Source organism: Osmia lignaria, chromosome 6 (assembly GCF_051020975.1).
Source record: "Osmia lignaria lignaria isolate PbOS001 chromosome 6, iyOsmLign1, whole genome shotgun sequence".
Classification (NCBI taxonomy): domain Eukaryota; kingdom Metazoa; phylum Arthropoda; class Insecta; order Hymenoptera; family Megachilidae; genus Osmia; species Osmia lignaria.
The window spans coordinates 4029991-4051872 of NC_135037.1; the positions used below are offsets into that span (position 1 = coordinate 4029991).

At 29.2% G+C, this 21882-nt stretch overlaps 2 protein-coding genes across 7 annotated transcripts; both read left to right on the plus strand.

Annotated features, from left to right (window-relative positions):
• The first annotated feature begins 243 nt into the window (after positions 1-243).
• LOC143305391 (ral GTPase-activating protein subunit beta) lies at positions 244-8449 on the plus strand. 5 transcript variants are annotated; one of them, XM_076688766.1, is made up of 23 exons: positions 245-711; positions 787-1207; positions 1355-1381; positions 1489-1703; positions 1791-1974; positions 2049-2309; positions 2475-2681; positions 2860-2964; positions 3038-3178; positions 3251-3489; positions 3560-3790; positions 3870-4023; positions 4079-4186; positions 4628-4729; positions 4978-5118; positions 5295-5455; positions 5530-5703; positions 5776-6185; positions 6261-6672; positions 6748-7060; positions 7219-7482; positions 7552-7801; positions 7864-8448. In XM_076688766.1, the coding sequence occupies exons 1-23, from the start codon at positions 676-678 to the stop codon at positions 7988-7990; spliced, it is 4683 nt and encodes a 1560-aa protein (XP_076544881.1). In that variant the 5' UTR covers positions 245-675; the 3' UTR covers positions 7991-8448. The 5 variants fall into 5 exon arrangements, with proteins under 5 accessions (XP_076544884.1, XP_076544881.1, XP_076544882.1 ...); XM_076688767.1 differs by having other exon boundaries at positions 2490-2681; positions 7864-8447; XM_076688769.1 differs by lacking the exon at positions 4628-4729 and having other exon boundaries at positions 244-711; positions 7864-8449.
• A 995-nt stretch (positions 8450-9444) lies between these two features.
• On the plus strand, positions 9445-20318 carry MRP (Multidrug-Resistance like Protein 1). 2 transcript variants are annotated; one of them, XM_034318841.2, is made up of 21 exons: positions 9445-9788; positions 9990-10289; positions 10376-10513; positions 10601-10714; positions 10800-10999; positions 11222-11407; positions 11493-12132; positions 12224-12370; positions 12446-12530; positions 12604-12803; positions 12880-13381; positions 13968-14142; positions 14218-14344; positions 14424-14643; positions 17209-17429; positions 18180-18360; positions 18461-18569; positions 18646-18772; positions 18857-19379; positions 19440-19686; positions 19758-20318. In XM_034318841.2, the coding sequence occupies exons 1-21, from the start codon at positions 9744-9746 to the stop codon at positions 19870-19872; spliced, it is 4602 nt and encodes a 1533-aa protein (XP_034174732.2). In that variant the 5' UTR covers positions 9445-9743; the 3' UTR covers positions 19873-20318. The 2 variants fall into 2 exon arrangements, with proteins under 2 accessions (XP_034174732.2, XP_034174731.2); XM_034318840.2 differs by lacking the exon at positions 17209-17429 and adding an exon at positions 15779-15999 and having other exon boundaries at positions 9451-9788.
• Positions 20319-21882: the final 1564 nt, after the last annotated feature.

Genomic DNA, 21882 nt, shown 5'->3' on the forward strand with positions numbered 1-21882 from the left:
TACACAATTATATATATGAAACCATTTTTTCTGTTTTTCTTTACTAATATTACTGTTTTTTACATTTCTGCACTTATAGTCTATTTTACTTAATTAAGAAAGAATTTTATTTCTTTAAAATATTTATTCTGTATAATAATAATTTTAGTAAGTTAAATTATTATAAAAAACATAAAACTTAAAGTTTTATCAAACATTATTCTCTCTATATACATAGATCTATAGTACATATGTAATATGTGTGTATGTAGGTACATACATACAATATATACCTTATTAGTAAATAATGTAGTGAATGCCATGATTTATAACTCCGTACATTTTCAATAAATTCCTAATAGGTGGGGATATTTTCATGGTGAAAAGGAAATGCTGTAGGACCTGCAAAGTATTATTGTAAAATAACTAAAAAAGTCGTGTCAAGTATACTTATTGTGTATGTAGAAGTGGACCCAACTGTCAGATGACATTCTGAACTCTTATGTATTTGTATACAGTTGACAATGGTTGTTTCCAAACTTATACATAATTTTGTAATGAATTATTTTTTTTGTACTTATACTACATAAAAATATTTTTTATTATAATTGAGGTTAAACGAACATAGTTAAGATTTTAATTTTTCTGTGCCTAATATAATTCTCAGTTGTAAAACATTAAAGTGGATAGTAATCTATGAATTTAGGCGTGTTTAACAGAGTTAATCTTAAGGTAAATTACCACAATACAATATTTTTTTGTTTTAATATCTTGACTTATATTTTATATTTAATATATTAATTTTAGGATTCCCAAGGAGGAATGTATTCCGAATGGGCTTCTCTAAGTGTTTTAATTCAGCAAGGCTCAGAAGAAAGCCAAAGTGTGCTAGAGAAATTTTCACCTGGAGCAGGAAAAGAAGTTGCATTGTCTATTGTACGTCAACTTGCTGCAAATCTTGGTATTACACAAGCAGCTGAGCCAAGTCCATTATGTACAGATAAAGAAGTACAATGGTGTATGGAAGTGATATGTTTTGGATTATCATTACCACTAGCTGAACATGATACTGTCAGAGATTGTGTTAATGTATATTGTGAATGGTTATCTGCATTATATTCCACACCAAAGATTTGTGTACCCAAACCAATTATAGATGATCCTAATTTTTATGCAAGAAAAATAATAAGTCATTTTCATAATTTATTTGTTCCACGAAAAGGAGAAGGTAAGATTCTGACTTCCTCCCTCCTTTGTATATAATATTAATAACTTTAGTAACAGTTTAAAAAACATTCAGTATTAATATAATTTTAAGGGTTACATGTTACATATATTTTCATCTAACAATTTATCATTATCTTTCCTTTCATAGTTTGGCCATTTTTATATCAGGATCTAGGTAATTTGTAACTATAAATGTTTTTACACATACTAAGAAGATTTATGTTTTAAGATAAAATGTAAGTTTATAATTAGTGATTATACAATATTAAATTTTATTTACAGGGACAGATACAATTAATAGACAAGCTGTTTTATGCCATAGAGTGCTTAGAACGTTACAGCAAATTGCAAGAGGCCCTGCTACCTTAGAAAGGGAAACTTGGGAAAGCTTGTTACTATTTCTTATTGGTATTAATGATGCACTGTTAGCTCCACCAGCAACAAGGGAAGATGCTGGAGAGCAATTGTGTGAAAGAGTTCTAGGTGTATTATTAGAGGTATTATATTTATGTAAACAATATAATTAAATAAATTATTCATTAGTAAATCCTTTTCAGTTATTAATTAAATAAAAATATCGTTAGGTATGGTTGGTGGCGTGTGAACGTAATTTTCCTTCACCACCATTATGGCGCACATTAAGGGAGTCTTGTTTGCGTTGGAGACACAGATTAGCATTAGTAGAACAATGGAATCGTGTCTGCCTTGCTCTTACAGCAAGACTTTTGCAAATCATGTATGGCCCAATGTTTCCAGAACTAAAAATAAGTTAGTTTTTTTTTTATTCGTAATATGTATTGTTTTTCGTATTAACAGTTTATAATATATAACGATATATTTAGGCGAAGAAGATTCTCAACTTGTACCACCTACAATGTCAGATGAAGCAGTAGCACAAGCTTGGTACAGACTTTTACGAACTATAGGCGATCCAGTTGATTTATGCAGACCTGCTGTTATTTCACAGACACAAGCATTTTTACAATATGCTATTGCTAGCCCAAATGTAATAGATCCATGTCAACATCCATGTTTGCAAAGCTTACCACAAATATTTTTGAAAGCCATAAAAGGTATAGCTGGACAGATTGACGCTTTTCTTGGTAAGTGTACAATAAATAAACTTATTCATAAAAGTTAAAAAATATAAAGTGTACAGTAATTTTACAGCAAAAAAGTGGCCCTTTTCTTCGCACTTTCTCGACTTTGAAATATTTAAAATAGTATATAGACTTTTTAACTTGCTTTTTGGTGATGGTTGCACGCAGTCACAAATGTTTTAGGAGTTTCACAGGCATGTTGCTGGGAAGAGTGTTGTGTATCTACAATCACATCTGGATCTGCTAGCACTGGAAGTGGAGGTATGGGGTGGGATAAAGCAAGTAATAAGGATCTGACACAACCTTCTCCTACACCTCCAACACAGCGCAGACTTGCCAAAAGTTTCAGTGTTACACCTTCTGCAGTAACTAAGGGTATTCAGCACTTATCTTCTGGTGTTTTTCTATGTAACTTTACATTTTTGAATCTGTATATATCTCTTCAAGCTTATTCTCTTCTTATTATAAAGAAATATACCATTTTATCATTTTCACGGCAGTGTTGTACGTAATGTTATACTTTAAAACTAATGTAATTGAATATTTATTATAGGAATTCCGAAAGCTTCCTTAATTGGTTTAACAACGAGTCGTGTTTCAAGTACACCACCTATGTTAATGTCTAATTCAGGACCATCATCAGCTTCGAGTACCACATGTAATATTCTATAAGTTCTTTTTATTCAACAAAATAATATGCTTCATACATAATAAGATCATTATATTCGTAGCTATGACCTCTCTAGTTCAAGATATTAGACCTCCTTTAGCTCCAGGACGTCCAAAATGTAATAGTATATTGCATCTTTTTGGAGAATGGTTATTTGAGGCTGCATTTATAGGTACTGATGGATGGTCACAAAATTTGCCTCGTCAGTATTACTTCATATGACGTTGCACGTAACTAAGTGATACTTGATAATCATTATTTCATTCATAAACAGAACCGTCAGGTGCAACGAAACGCCCGTCTTCCGTACTTGTTGACGGGCCTAGTTCGTTACAAGAAAATGTTAACGATGTACCGCCAGCTCTTTGTATAGATCGCTACGAAGCTGGAAGAGCAGAAGCTTTAGGTGCATTATGTAGAATTTTCTGTGCTAAAAAAACTGGCGAAGAGATTTTCCCTGTCTATCTAGCTAGATTTTATCAAGCAATGAATCATGGTCTTAAAGTTGATGAAGTAATAAGTTATTTTTAAACTTTTACAAATGTAGTATCTATAAAAATATCTGTACTTATTTTGTTTACAGTCTCGGGAATGTGGCGAAACATTATCAAGCATTATTTTAAATTCTGCAGATTTATTTCGTTTAGATTTAAATGGCGTACAAGTACTGGTACCAGCAATGATTTCGGCACTTGAAACTGTACTTCCAGAAAAAGATTTAAAACTGAAATCTAATGTGGTATCAAAACCAGATTTGCGAAGAGCCTCCATACATTTATTAATATCAATGCTAGCATTACCTTTACACTTCCAAGTAATTAACATTACTTAATAATTATTATGTAATATATGCAAATAATTCATAAAGTAATTTCTACAACTTCTATTTGCAGAATCTCACTATTAAAGAACTTCCAACATTTGCAAATTCGGTAATCACGGAAAAGAATCATGTAACATTTGCACAACTAAAATCAAGACTTATGAATTTGCTTATAAATGCATTACAAGTTGAAACTGATCCTCAGAATACTCATATGTTATTAGGTAAGTCTAAGATTAAATATACTAGAACCGTTATAATTTGTAATTTTTATTTTAGGAGCCCTTTTATTAAGTGTACAAGATTCTGCAGCAGCAGAAGAAGTTGAACAAGTTACACAACCTGATACTATGGCACATGATTCTGCTGTTAACTTATTGTCCTCAGGTTTGTTATAATATATTATTTAAATAACATTAATACTTTCACTGCCACACGCGATATAGCGTGTTCAACTTTTGAATAATAAGAATAGAATACAGTGGCAGGGAACGTGTTAACTTGTATACATCGATATTGAATGCACTGTTTTAAATATTTTGAAAAATGTTCACCCTTTATTCTGAAATTGAAAAGTATTAATTGCATCATTTTATAAATAACTGAAATTAATATTTTATTATTTGGATTGGCAACTTATTAAAATATTTATGAATTTGTTTGTACATTAAAATTGAGTAATTCAGCCCGATTATGCAATACTGCTTAATATTACCTATCATTGTATTTGCTTTATGCGTGCTTCCGTAAGAGATCATTCATTGTTATTATTGTAAGTTGTTTTTTGTTGTACATTCATCATTATACCATTTCATCATCGCTTGATAGTCACCAGCGATTCAGCCAGTCAAATAAGTATATCCAGTGATCAACGCTCGCTCGGCGAAACCTCTGATATTACAACTCTTCAAGAGGAATGTGTTGCATTTGGTAAATACAAGTATTTTTTATATTATTTCTATTTTTTAATTATCATACATATAAAAAATATTGTGGAGTGGAGTGTATCATGTTTTTTTTAGTTTTATATTTCTGTTATACAGTAGAGCTTTTTTCTGAATAAGATTATGCAAAAGCTTGCGTTTTAAAAAATTAAATGTATGTTTGTAGTTGCAAATTTAAACATTAATCGATTTCATATAGTTTTAATCATTGAAAAATTTGGATTATTGTTACAGATTCAGCTCATGCTCTTTTTGTAAGAGCAACATACTTAGTTTGCCACAGATTAATATCGTCATGGAAAACAGATCTGAATATTTCTTTAGCAGCTCTTGAAATATTATCAGGATTAGCAAGAACACGTATTCGTGAAACAGGTAAAACATAACATTTGTTAAACTATAATAATTGTTTTTTTGATATATAAAGTGCATGGATTTATAAAATGTTGAACGCTCTACATGCAGCAAGGAAACTAACAGGTTAAACTATTCCGTATTAATTTATAATTTAAAATGTAATTGTGAAATTATAAATTTTTGTATAATTACAGATGCCCTAGAATGTAAACGTGCCGTAAAATGGTTGTGTGATTATATTGCATATCAGTGTTGGCGTCCACCGCCGGCTCATTCGAAAGATCTCCATTCCTCTATTGTTGCTGCCTTTAGTTGCTTAACAACTTGGTTAACTGCTCATCCTCAATTACTACAAGTTATTATTTCCTTTGCATTTACTTAGCAATTATTGTGTTTATAATAAACTCATTCTTAAGATTATTTTTCTAGGACAAGGATTGTTTAACTACAGTTTTAGAGGTAGTTGAACTTGGTGTGTCAGGAACCAAAAGTGTAGGCAAACCCGGTGAACCTATTAAAATGAAAGATGAGAAAGAATTAAAACCAGCATCTATGCGTGTTAGAGATGCTGCTGATGCACTTCTTACAGTCATTCTAGAACAAGTATTTATGAATGTTTGTAATTAAAAAAATATGAAGTAATGTTTAAAACAATTATTTTAAATAAATTTATAGGTTGGTTATTTTCCCAGTGCATGTGGAGCACAATCATTGTCATCATTATTAGATGAAGTGTCACTTCTTCGTCATTGCAATAGTTGGACTGGTGGTCGAGTGCCCCGTCAAGCGGCAGTTGAAAGATTTCGTTATTTCGTTGCCGAGAATGCTACTATTTTAGCTTTATTAGAAGAGCCTCTTGGAAACGATCAAGACCCACAACCTACTGTAACAGTATTAATACGCGGTCCATTTGGTAGACATGCATGGACATTACAACTTCGACATTTACCAAGGCACAGATCTAGTATAAGAAGTGTTAATACAAATCCAGGTCGACCACTGCCGTTAGCAGAAGCTGCACCACGTACGGATTACAAACCTAGATTCTTTCCTGATAATGTGGACCGAATTCCTCATTGTAAAGTGTATGTTGTATTATATCAGAATAATTTGCATTTATGCTTAAGAAACTAAATTGATTGGTCATATGTTTTTATCAGGGATGAATCTATACCGAGTCTTGAGGCAGTCATGAATGATAATGACGTGATAAGAAGTGAACATCAAATTTTATCACAGTTATTGGAACGTCAAATGAATATTGAAACGAAATATTGTGATGGATATGATAAAGTTCCAGATGAAAAACCGGACGAATGTGTACCACCTCAAATATGTCACGAATTTCAAACAGCTCGTCTTTTTTTAAGTCATTTTGGTTTTCTAAACATGGAACCCAAAGAAAATGATGAGTCCAGAAATGGTAGTCTTACAGCCTTGGATCCTACCATTCCAGGATTTTCTTTAGATTTAGAAACTTTAGATAATATTAGTCCAAGAACATGTGACACTGTATATATCTTTTATGTGAAAGCTGGTCAAAAAAGCTCTACAGAAATATTATCTAATGTGGTAATTATTTTTTAAATTTTAGAGTGTTTCGTTCTTATAAGTTTCTATTTATATAAAGGATTTTTATGTTTGCAGTTACATGAAGCGAATGTGTCAACCAATTTTTTGGAATTTTTAAATTCTCTTGGATGGCCTGTTTCTGTATCAGCACATGCAGGCTGGACTGGTCATGTTTCCACTTCATGGAGGGTGACACCACAGTTAAATGTTCCACAACCAGCTCATTCTGATCATGGTGGGGCACTTTATAATGGAGATACTCACGTACTTTATTGGGCAGATGTTAGCTCTGAAATCGCTTTTGTTGTACCAACTCAATCAAACAATATGCTGAGTTCAGACTCTTTAGAAGAAACAAGTTTTGGTAGTGATATTAGTACTAATCAAGGTATGACTTAAGTAGAATATATATTTGCAATGATGCCCGGTTAAGCACTGTGAAATCCCGCTAGCCATCTTACCTCTGACTAATCGGGCATTATTACACATTTGAAAGATATGATTTCATATTATGTAAGTTAATTGCACAATAATTAATAATTGCAGTTTGGTTCGAAAGAAGCATCAGTGAAAGTACTAGCTCCCGAAATTGTGGAACGGGGCAAAACACAGTACAAAATTCACGAGCGATGTCGCTTGATTTAGAAAAGCAACCACCCAGTTTAACAGGATCTAATCCTTCTAATTCTTCTAGTGCAGATCCAGTTAAACCAAGAAGAGCAACCAAACAAGTTTTACCTGTACAAACCGATATCAAAATTATGGTTGTTTGGCTAGAAAGCTTAGAAGATTATGCTCAATTTCCAATTGGTATTTCAACTATAATAATATTTTTAAAGTTAAATTATTAAGAATTTTGAAATCATATTTTACGTATAGGTGATCTTCTCCCTTGTACCTATACTGGCCTTGAACAATCTAGAGTAATACAAGCATCAGATGTTCAAGTAATTTTCATTCAAGCACTTAGTAGTGGATTAATGAGAGTCAGATTACAAGGTCCAGTTTCTAGAATTAATTTAGCTACTCCTTTAATTGATGGTATGGTCGTGTCGAGACGGGTATTGGGAACACTTGTCAGACAAACAGCATTGAATATGGGACGTAGAAAACGACTTGATAATGACAGGTACATAATGCTATAATTATATTTGAATAACATTGATGTATATAACATTTAATATTTTGCAGTTATCATCCACCACATGTTCGTAGACGGTTAAAAATTCAAGAAATGGTACAGAAATATAGAAAAAATTTAACTGATCCAGAATTATTAACATTATTATTTAGTAGCACACAAACTTATCAAGTTTAGCACAATTAAAATTAAATAAATGACATGTTAAGTTGCATATATTATATTTAATATTTTCATATTTTGTAATTTAAATAGATAATATATAATACTTTAAATAAAATTTTAACAAGTGTAATGTGAATATCAATATATAATAACAAAATATTATCAACAATCAAAAATGTAAATTATACTCAAACATTGTTTGAAATTATTTAAAGTATACATTAGTTTATTGAACATAAAGAAACTTATCACTGTGAAAGAAAATAACTGTGCTAAGAAGAATGGGCTAATACAATACAATGTAATTACATAAGACATCATTCTTCTTCTTTCCTCTTTCTTTTATCTCTATCAGTATATTTACATAACATGTCCTTTAACAACTAAAATAGCGGTCAAATTGATTTGTAAAATGATTTCTCTCAATATATTCAAGGTCTTAGCCTGAATTTTAAACAATCAATTTTAATATTTTACATACAAGTTCACTACAAATATCAGTATTATATAGCTGCATATATTTTTATAATCTAATCTCATAATATTTTAATAAAATAGAAAGTACATAAAATGTATATACTATAATGTTTAGAAATATTTCAATTAAGAAAAATTCAATAATAATACATAGAATCTCTCAATTGTGAAATGAATTATCTCACACTGATAAGTACTATTGTTGATGAAATTATATCGTTATGTACAGCATCATTATCGTTTGATCAACACGAAAATTTAGTTGTGTCATTCTGTATGATTGCTGTTTGTATATAAGTACCCAAACGCAATCTTGCGAAATGTGATTATGTATGGATGTACTTAAATATTATATACCTACTCTATGTATTCGAAAGAAACAAATTCAAACTTATTATGACATACATATATAATTTTCGTGCTTGTATAAATTATATTTCGCAAAAAAGGATTTATTTAATTAAATCTTAATCTTAGTTTGTAATCTTATTTCTGTTATTTTTGTTTTTAACTAGAGGATGTAATTATAATGCGTTATGTTAGAAAAAAATTATGATAACAATACTCTTATCATTTTGTCATGACGAATCATAAAATGGATAAATATATAATATATCGGTAATATATAGTACCGTTACAAAATACATGCTCTTAAACAGCAATAACGTGTACTATATATGTACATAAATATGTATATATTTTTTATAATAATAGGCTTGACGCTTTCATATCTATACATATGATATATAATGATAACAGAAGATTAAATGTACAGTTTGAAAAATGAGATAAGGGCAGTTTTAAATGATAACGTAACAAATGTTGCACAATTAATTAAATGCAGAATAACGATACGATAAAAATATATGTTATTCTATTAGTAAAAAGCATTGCCTAGAAATTTCAAAGAACTCTATATCTTGGTTTATGAAATTTCTTATTTTTAGTTGAAATCCTATTTCTTTTTCAAAATTAAATTCTTATTTTAAGATTGCATCCATGTAATGGAAGATAACATGACGTAATTTCACTTGATTGAACAAATGTTATAATGTGAATCGGGCGCCGTTCGGACACAGTTTACGTTAGCTTGAGAAAGTGAGAAGATGGTTACAATTCATTTTTTATCCAGTGTTTGATGGTGAAATACAATCATTCATTAATTAGGAAATAGTTATTTTGCAGTGTACAGTATTTCACCTTGTTTAAAAAATCTATAAAGGAACAGAATAAGTGTGGTTCATATACAACTGAATAAAAAAACCAATGAACCAATAAGTATATCGTTATGGAGGATCATGCTATGGATCAGTTTTGCGGTTCCAAATTTTGGGTAAGATTCGTATAAATTAAATCATTTTTATTGTCTCTAAAATATAAGATGTTCAAATTATTTAGTTATTTAATACATAAAAATGAAATAAATAGAATACGTTTTCATAGTAACGTAATTTTTGCATTTTTATAAATTAATTGAAAAATTTCAATGAAGTTAATAAGGAATGTATGAAAACGTATTTTTTTTGTATTTTAGGACAATAATTTATCATGGAATACAAGTGATCCAGATGTCCCAGAATGTTTTGAGAAAACTGTTTTAGTATGGATACCATGTGCATTTCTATGGCTATTCTCTGCAATAGAAGTTTATTATTTTTTAAACAGCAAACGAAAAAATATTCCATACACCTGGTTATTTATCACTAAACAAGTACTTATGTTAACATTGATTTTACTTAGTGTTGTTGATATAGGAGAGGCTATTCAGAGAAGTACTTATGAAGAAGTTTATAATGTTGATTATTATACACCACTTATAAAAATCATTACCTTTGTAAGTACCACTTATATAATTTTTGTTAAAGGTTATAAACATTTAATTTGTGAGGATAGTAATATAGCTTGTACTATTTATTATAGGTTCTAGCAATTGTTTTAGTAATGTATAACAGAAAATATGGAATGCGAACTTCTGGATTGTTATTTTTATTCTGGTTTGTACTTACCTTGTGTGGAATTGTTCAGTATAGAAGTTTGTTAAGGTTATACATTAATGGGGTATGTTATTAATATTTCTAATAAAGTTCTAACTTTTATTTGCTTACTGTTTTACATAATAATTTGTTTTATGTATAATTCTTTTAGGGTCAAGTAACTTATTCATTTGTATCATACATGATATATTATCCAGTAGTGGTACTTTTATTTTTACTAAATTTTATGGTTGATGCAGAACCCAAATATTCAAAATATCCCAAGGTAATTAAATATATTTCCCATTTATATTATTTTAACACATCTGAAATTAAATATTGCAAGCTTATGCTACTTGTTACATTACCAGGTTGAGAATTCATGTCCAGAACAAAGTTCTTCCTTTCCAGCAAAAATATTTTTTACATGGTTTGATTCTATGGCATGGAAAGGTTTTAGGAAACCATTAGAAGTTACTGATTTATGGTCTATGAATCCAGAAGATACAGCTAAGGAAATTGTACCTAAATTTGATAAATATTGGAATAAGAATTTACAAAAAACAAACAAGTGAGTGTGATATTTATAGATATTTGGTATTAGAAATTAAGAACAAATTAGTAGGAATGAATTAATACAAGTGGAAATACTTCATTATTTGTTAAATTAGTAATATATAAAATATCAATCTACTTTTGCTAACAAGAATAATTTGGGCTTATTTTAGGTAAGTTTATTCGAATATTTGTTTAATAGATTATTTAAGTGTAAGCATGATTTTTTTGTTTCCAGTGTAGAAAGCGCTAAGGCATCGTTCAGGAAGTCATCTGGTCAAGTAGATTTTAATGGCGGACGTAAAAAGAAAGTATCTTCGATTTTACCACCTCTTTGTAAAGCTTTTGGTGCTACATTTTTATTTGGTGCCGCACTTAAGTTTTTACAAGACATTGTCATTTTTGCTAGCCCACAAATATTAAAGTGAGTAAATATATTTGAATGTATTCTAATGTATTTTTTACATTTAAAAAATTTTGATTATACAAATTAAATTTTTTTAATTTAGATTGCTCATTCTTTTTAATGAAGCAACCAATAGTGAACCAATATGGAAGGGTTATCTTTATGCAGTTTTACTTCTATTAACGGCCATGTTTCAAACATTAATTCTATCTCAGTACTTTCATCGAATGTTCTTAGTCGGGTTACGTGTACGAACTGCTTTAATTGCTGCAATTTATCGGAAAGCGTTGAGAATATCTAATTCCGCAAGAAAAGAATCAACAATTGGTGAAATAGTAAATTTAATGTCCGTGGATGCACAAAGATTCATGGATTTAACGGCATACATAAATATGATTTGGTCTGCTCCACTCCAAATAATCTTAGCTTTATACTTTTTGTGGGACATATTGGGACCAGCTGTACTTGCGGGTTTAGCTGTTCTGCTTATTTTGATCCCAATAAACATCTTAATTACAAATAGACTAAAAACACTACAAATTAGACAAATGAAATACAAAGATGAAAGGGTTAAATTAATGAACGAGGTACTTAATGGTATAAAAGTACTGAAATTATATGCATGGGAGCCATCATTTGAAGAACAAATATTGAAAATACGTATGAAGGAGATTAAAGTGTTAAAGGAAACAGCATATCTTAATTCTGGAACAAGTTTCATTTGGTCTTTTGCTCCATTTTTAGTAAGTTTCAAGTATAGTTTTCGTTTCAAGTTAAGTTATATAACATTAATAATATTCAATTTTCACTTTATGTTTGTACATGAATTTTTAGGTATCTTTGGTATCCTTTGCAACATATGTACTTATAGACGAAAATAACCATTTAGATAGCAGCATTGCTTTTGTTTCACTCACTCTTTTTAATATCTTAAGGTTTCCTCTTTCTATATTACCTATGATGATTGGTAATATGATTCAGGTAACTGAACATTTGTTAATTTAATTATTGTATGCGTAACGTATTCTAAAAATTAATAAAATATGTAACATCCAGGCTTATGTTTCTGTGAAACGTATTAACAAATTCATGAATGCAGAAGAGTTGGATCCTGATAACGTTCAACATGACCCATCTGAACGTAAGTTTACTAATTATAACATATTTAGAAATAAAAAAGGTCTATTAACATGTATTGATGTGAACTGATATAGCATATGCCCTATTAATTGAGAATGGTACCTTCGCGTGGGATCCTGAAAATATTGAGAAACCAACATTAAGGAATATCAATTTGCAAGTAGAGCAGGGTCAATTGATAGCTGTTGTTGGTACAGTGGGATCTGGTAAAAGTTCTCTTATATCGGCGTTTCTTGGAGAAATGGAGAAAATAAGTGGCAGAGTTAACACAAAAGTATATATCTTTTTTTATAAATAATGTGTACTATGTATGTGACATGTACCATATAATTGTTTGTTATGAATAACAGGGTTCTATTGCATACGTGTCTCAACAAGCATGGATACAAAATGCGTCATTGCAAAATAATGTTTTATTTGGAAAACCACTAAATAAAAGTTTATACGATCGTGTAATTGAAGCGTGTGCATTAAATCCCGACTTAAAAGTATTGCCTGCGGGTGATCAAACTGAAATTGGAGAAAAAGGAATAAATTTGTCCGGTGGACAGAAACAAAGAGTAGCACTAGCAAGAGCAGTATACAATGATTCTGATGTTTATTTCATGGATGATCCCTTAAGTGCTGTAGATTCTCATGTTGGAAAACATATATTTGAAAACGTAATGGGTTCTAATGGACTACTTAAAAAGAAAACGAGAGTACTTGTTACACATGGCATCACTTATTTACCAGAAGTTGATAACATCATTGTTCTTCAAGATGGTGAAATAACAGAAGTTGGAACTTATAAACAACTTTTAGAGAAAAAGGGAGCCTTTTCAGAATTTTTAGTGCAACATCTTCAAGAAGGTATATATCAATTTCTATGTTTTCTTCATTTCTTTATTTGATTTTCTTATTAATTTTAAATTATATTTTTCATGGATTTAAGTTGGAAATCGTAAGTCAGTGAAAAAAGTAATTACGATTCCTTTTCCTACTTCAATTTGTGTGATTGTCCAGAAAGTGGTTTATATTGCGTTTGGCTTGTGAGATTAGAATATTAATGATGTTAGTATTTTTTGCAATTTGCTACTATAAAATATTATCAGCCAGCTTATAGTATGAAGAAATCTTTACTACATATTTTGCATTATTCTGTTAGTATGGTATTTTTGTGTAAAGAAAAAGAAAACATGCATGTAGGATTTTTTTAATGCATGTTAATCTCAAGAGAGCCAATGAAATGTTTATTTAAGCCAGTATCATAATTGATTGTCTTTGTGGTTTATTTTTAAAATATCGTAATTAACAGCCATGATTTCTAAATGTATTAAAAATCTTTTATTTTAATGTAAATATATGTCCCATTATTGTTTTTTAATTCTATAATAGTACACTTTTTAATACGTTCGTTTCTATCACTTTTATATCCATTATAATAAATTTAAAACAGTATATGCTGATAATGGTTCGGAAGCAGATTTAAATGAAATTAAACAACAATTGGAATCAACAATGGGATCAAGTGAAGTGCAACAGAAACTAACAAGAGCTAAATCAAGAATGTCAGAAAGTCAAAGTGAATCCGGTTCTATAGTTGATAGATCTCTAAATGGTTCATTAAAAAGGTAAGATTTTTTTAATATTATTTGTTTCTTTTTTAATGTTATGTTTATTTTAACATAAATTAAACAAAATTTTAGACAGTATTCGACAGATAGTCAACAATCTAGTACTCATTTAAATAGCAATAATGTCAAAGAAACGAAATTAATGCACTCAAAATCAGCAGAAAAGTTAATAGAAGAAGAAAAAACTGAAACTGGAAGTGTAAGTTATTTTTTAATATATTTTATGTACCAGTTATAAAGAGTTGTTTTTAATCGTACATATATTTCTTTCAAATAAGGTGAAATGGCAAGTGTACTCTCATTACTTTAAATCTATTGGTTGGTTTTTATCTATATCAACTATTATAATGAATGCAGTTTTTCAAGGATTTAGTATTGGTTCAAATGCTTGGCTTAGTGTATGGTCAGACAGTAATTTAACAAACTATAATGATACAGCTACTAAAGCTGAACAAGATATGTATCTTGGAGTGTACGGTGGACTTGGTATTGGACAAGGTATGTTATTGAACATGTCAAATATTTTATACTTTTCACATAGTAATAGAATATATTAGATTTATTTAGAATTTAGGTTCTTGTATAAAAAAATGCAAGGTAAGTTTACCTTTCTGAAATGTATTCTGAACTATAGCGACTATTTTCAATGATATAAAAGCTGTCTAAAAAGCATGTTCCTTCACAGATTACACAGTTTTGAGGCAATTTAACTTTTTGGATGAACCTTAAACGAAACTGTTACTAACTATTTATGTATTAACTTTACAAAATAACTGTCTTCTTAAAAATTTTCTTTCCACAATTTTAATTAAATACTAATTAAAATTAAAAGTACTAACAAAATCTCGCTGGTGTTTTAAAATGCCAGTGCGAGTGTAGTTTGCTGTGTTTATAGAATTTTTTAAAATTAAATAAAGCTTGTAGTAACGTATGTTTAAATGTTATTACTTCAGTTTCTTTGTATTATTCAAAATTGATCAATATTTATTTTGCATGTTAATAATTCCTTGTTTTACTTATATGTATGTATAAGCTCATGCAATATATGTATATAATGTTTAAGCATGAAGTAGAGAGGTCATAAAGCTTTTATCACTTACTATAATCATGGCATAAAAAGTTTGTGATATATTTCAAACAAATTTGTATTATATTATATTATATATTCTTCCAATATAATGTTATGTCTGTTAGATTATTTGTTATACTATAAATATTTCTTAAATTCTGTTTGACACCATACCGTCAGGCAGAGCATGAAATTTTTGTAGGACAGATATTAATATAACAAACAATGTGCTAATATTAAACATTAGATTTACCAACAGTGATATATAGTTTATAAGACAAAAATAATTCATTATGTTTCTTTGAACAACATGTATCACAGTACTCTTTATTTTATAAGTGTAAATGTAACTCAATACATGTGTGACTGCAGTAAGGAACCTACATGTGGTGTTAGACAGATGATGAAGGATACTAAAATCAATATTGTCGCTAAAAAAAAGAAATTTATTTTCCTCTAATTTAAATATATTAATGTGCGATTCTGAATATTACAAGAACTGCAATTCCTGATATGTAACTGTCAGATTTAATGATATACCAAAGTTATCACCAATCATTGTAGGCTTGACAGTGCTTGGAGGGGCTTTAATCATGGCAAAAGGAACAATACGCGCTTCCTTGCATCTCTTCGAGAATACATTACAGCGTGTTCTCCGGAACCCAATGTCGTTCTTTGACAAAACTCCAACCGGTCGAATTCTTAGTCGACTCGCTAAAGACACTGATGTCATTGATAATGTTCTACCATCCATACTGCGTTCTTGGATTTCTAGTCTCTTTGGGGTATGATATTTTAACGTTGTAAATATTGTGCTTAACAAACATGGATTCTAAATATTATGATCTAAGTTTAATGACAGTTGCAATTGTTTATTCAGTGTAATTCTGATTAATAAGGTTAATAATTGAATTTTTTTGTTTAATTTAGCTTATAATCTTAGCATTTCTACTCATACGAATTTTATTAAAAGGCACATGCTTTTAGAATGATTGAAAAAGTATTAATATTGATTTTCAAAGTTATCTGAAGGTTTAAATTAATTAATATACAAGGGAGTTACATTAGGTAATACAGTTACAATAATCTACACTTGTTCGACTTATAAAATGAAAATATTAACTTCTTAAACAAAGATGTAAAGGAACATTTATAATATATAACTTTGATTGTTCAATTTATTATATTTAAACTGGGTTATTACTTTCAGTTTTTATTAATACGATATAAAGAAACAGGTTGTATTGTGACTGTATTTTGCTGATATATAATATTTAATACTTTTATAAACATTTCTGTGTTCATGTTTTCCAAGTGTTTTGATGAATTTAAGATCCGAAATTTACTGGGTATGTTGTTTATGGACCACTCCAAGTATTTATTTTTACATAGAAAAAATAATAATAAGTGTATTATTAGATCTCATTTATTTTTTTAGTAATTTGTTCAGCCACCAAAAAACTATAGCATAAAAAGATATAAAGCAATAATAATTGTAATTATGAAGGTAATGGACACAATTATACAATTAATGTTTACATAGAAAGTTGGTATTCTTTTTGTGCCTGAAAATATTTATACATCTGCTTTCCTTTTTTTATTGCTGAATTTACTTTTAATGCTTAAGCTTGTATGTATTGTTCCATTATGTGTGCCTGGCATGCCCTTCCACAGCAAACTTCACCTCCTCACATAACATGAGACAGAATAATAATTAGTTTTTTTGTATCATAAATTGACAATTATTAAAAGAGATACAAATGAAATAAACTTTTACTAGCTTATATATTATAGAAGTTGATAATACTTATATTACATGACATTGAAGTTCATTGTAATAAATCAAATTTTATAATAAAAGTTTCAAACAGAAAGAAAAATTTCAAGAATGCTTTAGATTTTTGAAAGTTCGATATACTCGTAACCATTTTAAGATTTTAGATATCAAGTTTTATTATGAAAGCAATGAAAGCAACTCATGTCTGATGTTGTAGCGATGGCGAGTTTTTTCTGCGATTTGGCACCACAGCTGGGCTGTTGGCTGGCTGCTCGCCAGATGCACATAGTGATGCTGCGTGCTGTGATGCGTGCTCCATTGACCTTCTTTGATACGACTCCTATTGGTCGTATTATCTCCAGGTTTGCTAAAGACGTCGACGTACTGGATACATCTCTTCCTCAGCAAATTTCCGATAGCATCTATTGTTTGTTTGAGGTAATTTTTGGAAATGCCTGAACCAGATTAAGATGATTGGTTGTTATCATTTCCTTTCTATACTCCTTCAATCATAATTCATTGGGTCTTCATGTATCTCCATTTCACTGAAGGGTTTGTATTGGTTTTTATGTTGCAGTATTTCTTATTTAATATATAATAGACAATTATTTATTTAGTAATATTTTAACTTAAATGATTTATTACAGTTTCTGTTTTAAAACCATGTAGCTTTATACTAAGCTCATTTGATAAAAATACATAATACAAGTAAATACATTAAAATGTATTATAGAATCTGAAATAAAGTATAATTGTGTCCATTTTAATAAATTACAATTATGGATTATTATTTCACAGATAGTAAATGTGATAGAAATATGCTTGCAATGGGTGGTAGAAAGTGGCTGTGCAAATATTCATTATTTGAAACACATAAGTACATTGTTCGTATTCAATTTCATATGGATGTTGAATACATGGGTGCGCTCCGTCTAACAATATGCATGATCATTAATTTATCATGTTTTTTTAACTACTTTAATTATTTTAACATAAGTATATGTATATGTATATGTATATGTATATATACTTATGCGCATTTGTTATATATACATGATTATTTATCTTTCTGTTGTGTATTTTTCATATTGCATAAAATAGTAATATTTGATTTATTTTTATGTTACATATTTAAAAAAATTGTAGAAATACATTTTTCTTCCACAAAATTATATATTTGTATTACAGGTCATAGCTACTTTAGTGGTTATAAGTTTTAATACGCCAGAATTTATCGCAGTGATTATACCAATAGGTGGAATTTATTACTTTGTTCAACGTATGTATGTTGCATCCTCGCGACAACTAAAACGTTTAGAATCTATTTCAAGATCGCCCATATACTCACATTTCAGTGAGACAGTTACTGGTATGTATATAAATCCATGTTTTATCAATAATTTATTACTTAGATTTTAATGAAGTAGCAATTATATTGATTATACTGATAATATTAATATTTTTATTAGGAACACAAATGATTAGAGCATTTGGTGTGCAAGAACGATTTATTCATGAATCTGAAAATAAGGTAGACTTTAATCAAGTCTGCTATTACCCTAGCATAATTGCAAATAGGTATACATTTATTTTATAAGTTATAATATTAAATTAATACCAGAAAATGTTAATTTAATTTATGATTTTATTATAGGTGGTTAGCAGTACGTTTGGAGATGGTTGGAAACTTAATTATCTTCTTTGCTGCATTATTTGCTGTGTTAAATAAAGGTGTTATACTATCTGGTAAAGTTGGTTTATCAGTCAGTTATGCCTTACAAGTAAGATCATATATATATTTAATAATAAAATGAAATATTTAGTGATTTGATCTTAAAATAATGTATAATAAATTATTTCTTTAGGTTACACAAACATTAAATTGGTTGGTAAGGATGACTTCTGACGTTGAAACAAACATAGTAGCAGTTGAGAGAATAAAAGAATATGGAGAAACACCTCAGGAAGCTCCATGGAAAAAACCTGATTATACACCTCCTAAAGAATGGCCTGTACATGGATGTGTTGAATTTAAAGATTACAAAGTTCGTTATAGGGAGGGTTTAGAACTTGTACTTCACGGAATAACATTTATGGTTAACGGAGGAGAGAAAGTTGGTATCGTTGGTAGAACCGGTGCTGGAAAATCTTCTTTAACATTGGGTCTATTTCGAATAATAGAAGCAGCTAATGGAAAAATTTATATTGATGACATTGATATTGCTCAATTGGGACTTCATGATTTAAGGTCTAGATTAACTATCATTCCTCAGGATCCTATATTGTTCTCAGGAACCTTAAGAATTAATTTAGATCCTTTCAACTGTTATACTGATGACGAAGTTTGGAGAGCTTTGGAACATGCACATCTTAAATCTTTTATAAAAAGTAAATACAATATTTTTCTCGTGGTAAATAATTAGCCCTAATAACATTTCATCATTTTAGGTTTGCCAAATGGTCTTTTACATGAAATAACTGAAGGGGGAGAAAACTTAAGTATAGGTCAACGACAATTAATTTGTTTAGCAAGAGCATTACTTCGGAAAACAAAAGTACTTATTCTTGATGAAGCAACAGCCTCAGTCGATCTGGAAACAGACGATTTAATTCAAACAACAATTAGGCAAGAATTTAGTGATTGCACGATACTTACAATAGCTCATAGGCTAAATACAATCCTTGATTCAGACAGGTATGATAAATAAAAATCTAACGTACATTTTAAAATATCAATCAATATTGAATGCATGTATTCTTTGGTAGGGTCATTGTTCTGGATAAGGGACTGATTATGGAATATGATTCTCCAGAAACATTGCTACATAATCCATCGAGTTTATTTCACAGTATAGCTAAAGATGCAGGTCTTGCAACTTAAATAAGGTGCATATCAAAAAACTTGTACAAGCAATAAAGAAAATGATACAGATTTTTAATTCATGATAGAATATATAACAACAAATAAGAAAAGAAATATAGGAAATATTCTTAGAGTTGAACAAACTAAAAATTTTGTAGAACAAACTTTCTTTGAACAGATTGCGCGCCATACTTAAATAACGTTAAACGCAGCCCACTTATAAAAGTAGTACGGATATCCGTTACTTGTACTGCCATTTTAGTAGCACATCCTGTGCTAAATAGTATAAGTTTATAAACATGTATACGGTGACTTAACAAATTCTTGGTTATAGGAAGTTTTAATCATTTTAAAAAATACACATCTCACGCTTACACATACATAAATAACATCGGTAACGTACAAAATAGAACAGTATTGTTTACTTACTTTTATTTTTATTAAATTTTATTATGTTCACTGTCCTACTGTAGTGTTTTATTACGAAAATCTATATTACATATAAGTGTAGCATTATTTACCTCTCCTGTTTATTTATCTCTTAAACTTTTTTATTCCTATTTGTACTATTAACAAAATATAACTCACAGTTATACTGTATGAATATTTCTAATACTCACAAATCAAAGGTTTAAAGTGTCAGTTTTGTATAATAATAAAACATTTACTCTTGTTATTTGTTGATTTGTTTAAATGTTATATAATTAGCGTATTACATATAAAAACAAATTTTAGTGCCATGCACTGTAAAAGATATAGCAAAGCGCGTTTAAATTAATATTTCTCTTATAGTCCTTCACACTTTAATAAGAACAATACTGTTCATGATAAAATTATGATTTATAATCTTTTAATTATCTAAACTATATTTAATATAAGTGCTTTAAATAATTGCTTTTAATAAACAATTATGTACTTACAAATTGTATCTGAAAAAGACAATTGCTGTGACGTTAAACGAAACATCATAAAGAAAATTGCAAATAAAATGAGAATAGATTCTGCATCATTGTATTTTTTAAGTATTGAATGCAAATACTGTATATAACAATGCGTATTTTATGCTGTATATGTATCTCTACTAGGTAGTTATTTGCATAGCATAAGATACTCTTTCCTCTTTATTAAAATATTTTTTCAAGTTAAAAATACTTCATAACAGTAATTAACATAAAAAAAGTAGATTTTTATCCCATTTAACATGTCTTTATCATTGAGCTCTATTCTTTAGCATATTTGTGGGATCATTTTTTCTGTGGAATACTCTTGGGATAATTTATTAAATCTAAGTCAACACAATTTTACACGATAAGCATTTATGACCTTGTTAGAGGATAAAAAAAGGTTTTTAAATGTAACGAAGTCTATTTTGATGAATGAAGATTATTTTGCAATCAAACTGTTGTTTTCTTTCACCAATACAAAAAACCACAGAACATTCCGCGGGATCTGATATAAGTCATATTTCATTTAAATTATTTAGTATACGCATATGCACGAATATATTTTATATGTATATAATAACAAAATTTGAATATAAAACAATTTTTAAACATTAAAATAAACTTTATATTTGATCAGTATCTTGGGCAAAGGTCTTGATCAAAGGTAATAATTACAATTCTTTGAAACAAATGTAAAAAGTAAATACAAATTTGAATCAAGTTGAAAGAATATCTACCTACTAAAAGAATATCTATTATCCTTCGCAATTATCCTAAATTTTTTGCTGGTATTATTTTATTTAATACAATGGATATCGGCATTTTCATTTAAAATCGTACATATCTGTGCGAAGCTCATTCATTGAACTAAATTTTAAATTCAATAGAACGTGTACAGCGCCGAGCATAATAGGCTTCCTCAGAGAAAATCATATTGTCCCTTCCTCTTTTACAAGTTCTTGAATTTTCGACCCTCCCCCCCGTAGACTTGAGAATTCCTACTTCCCTTGTGACGCTATTTTCCCCACAAAAAGCTACTTTTCTCGATACTGTAGATACATGCAGTCATATCAAATTCACAAAG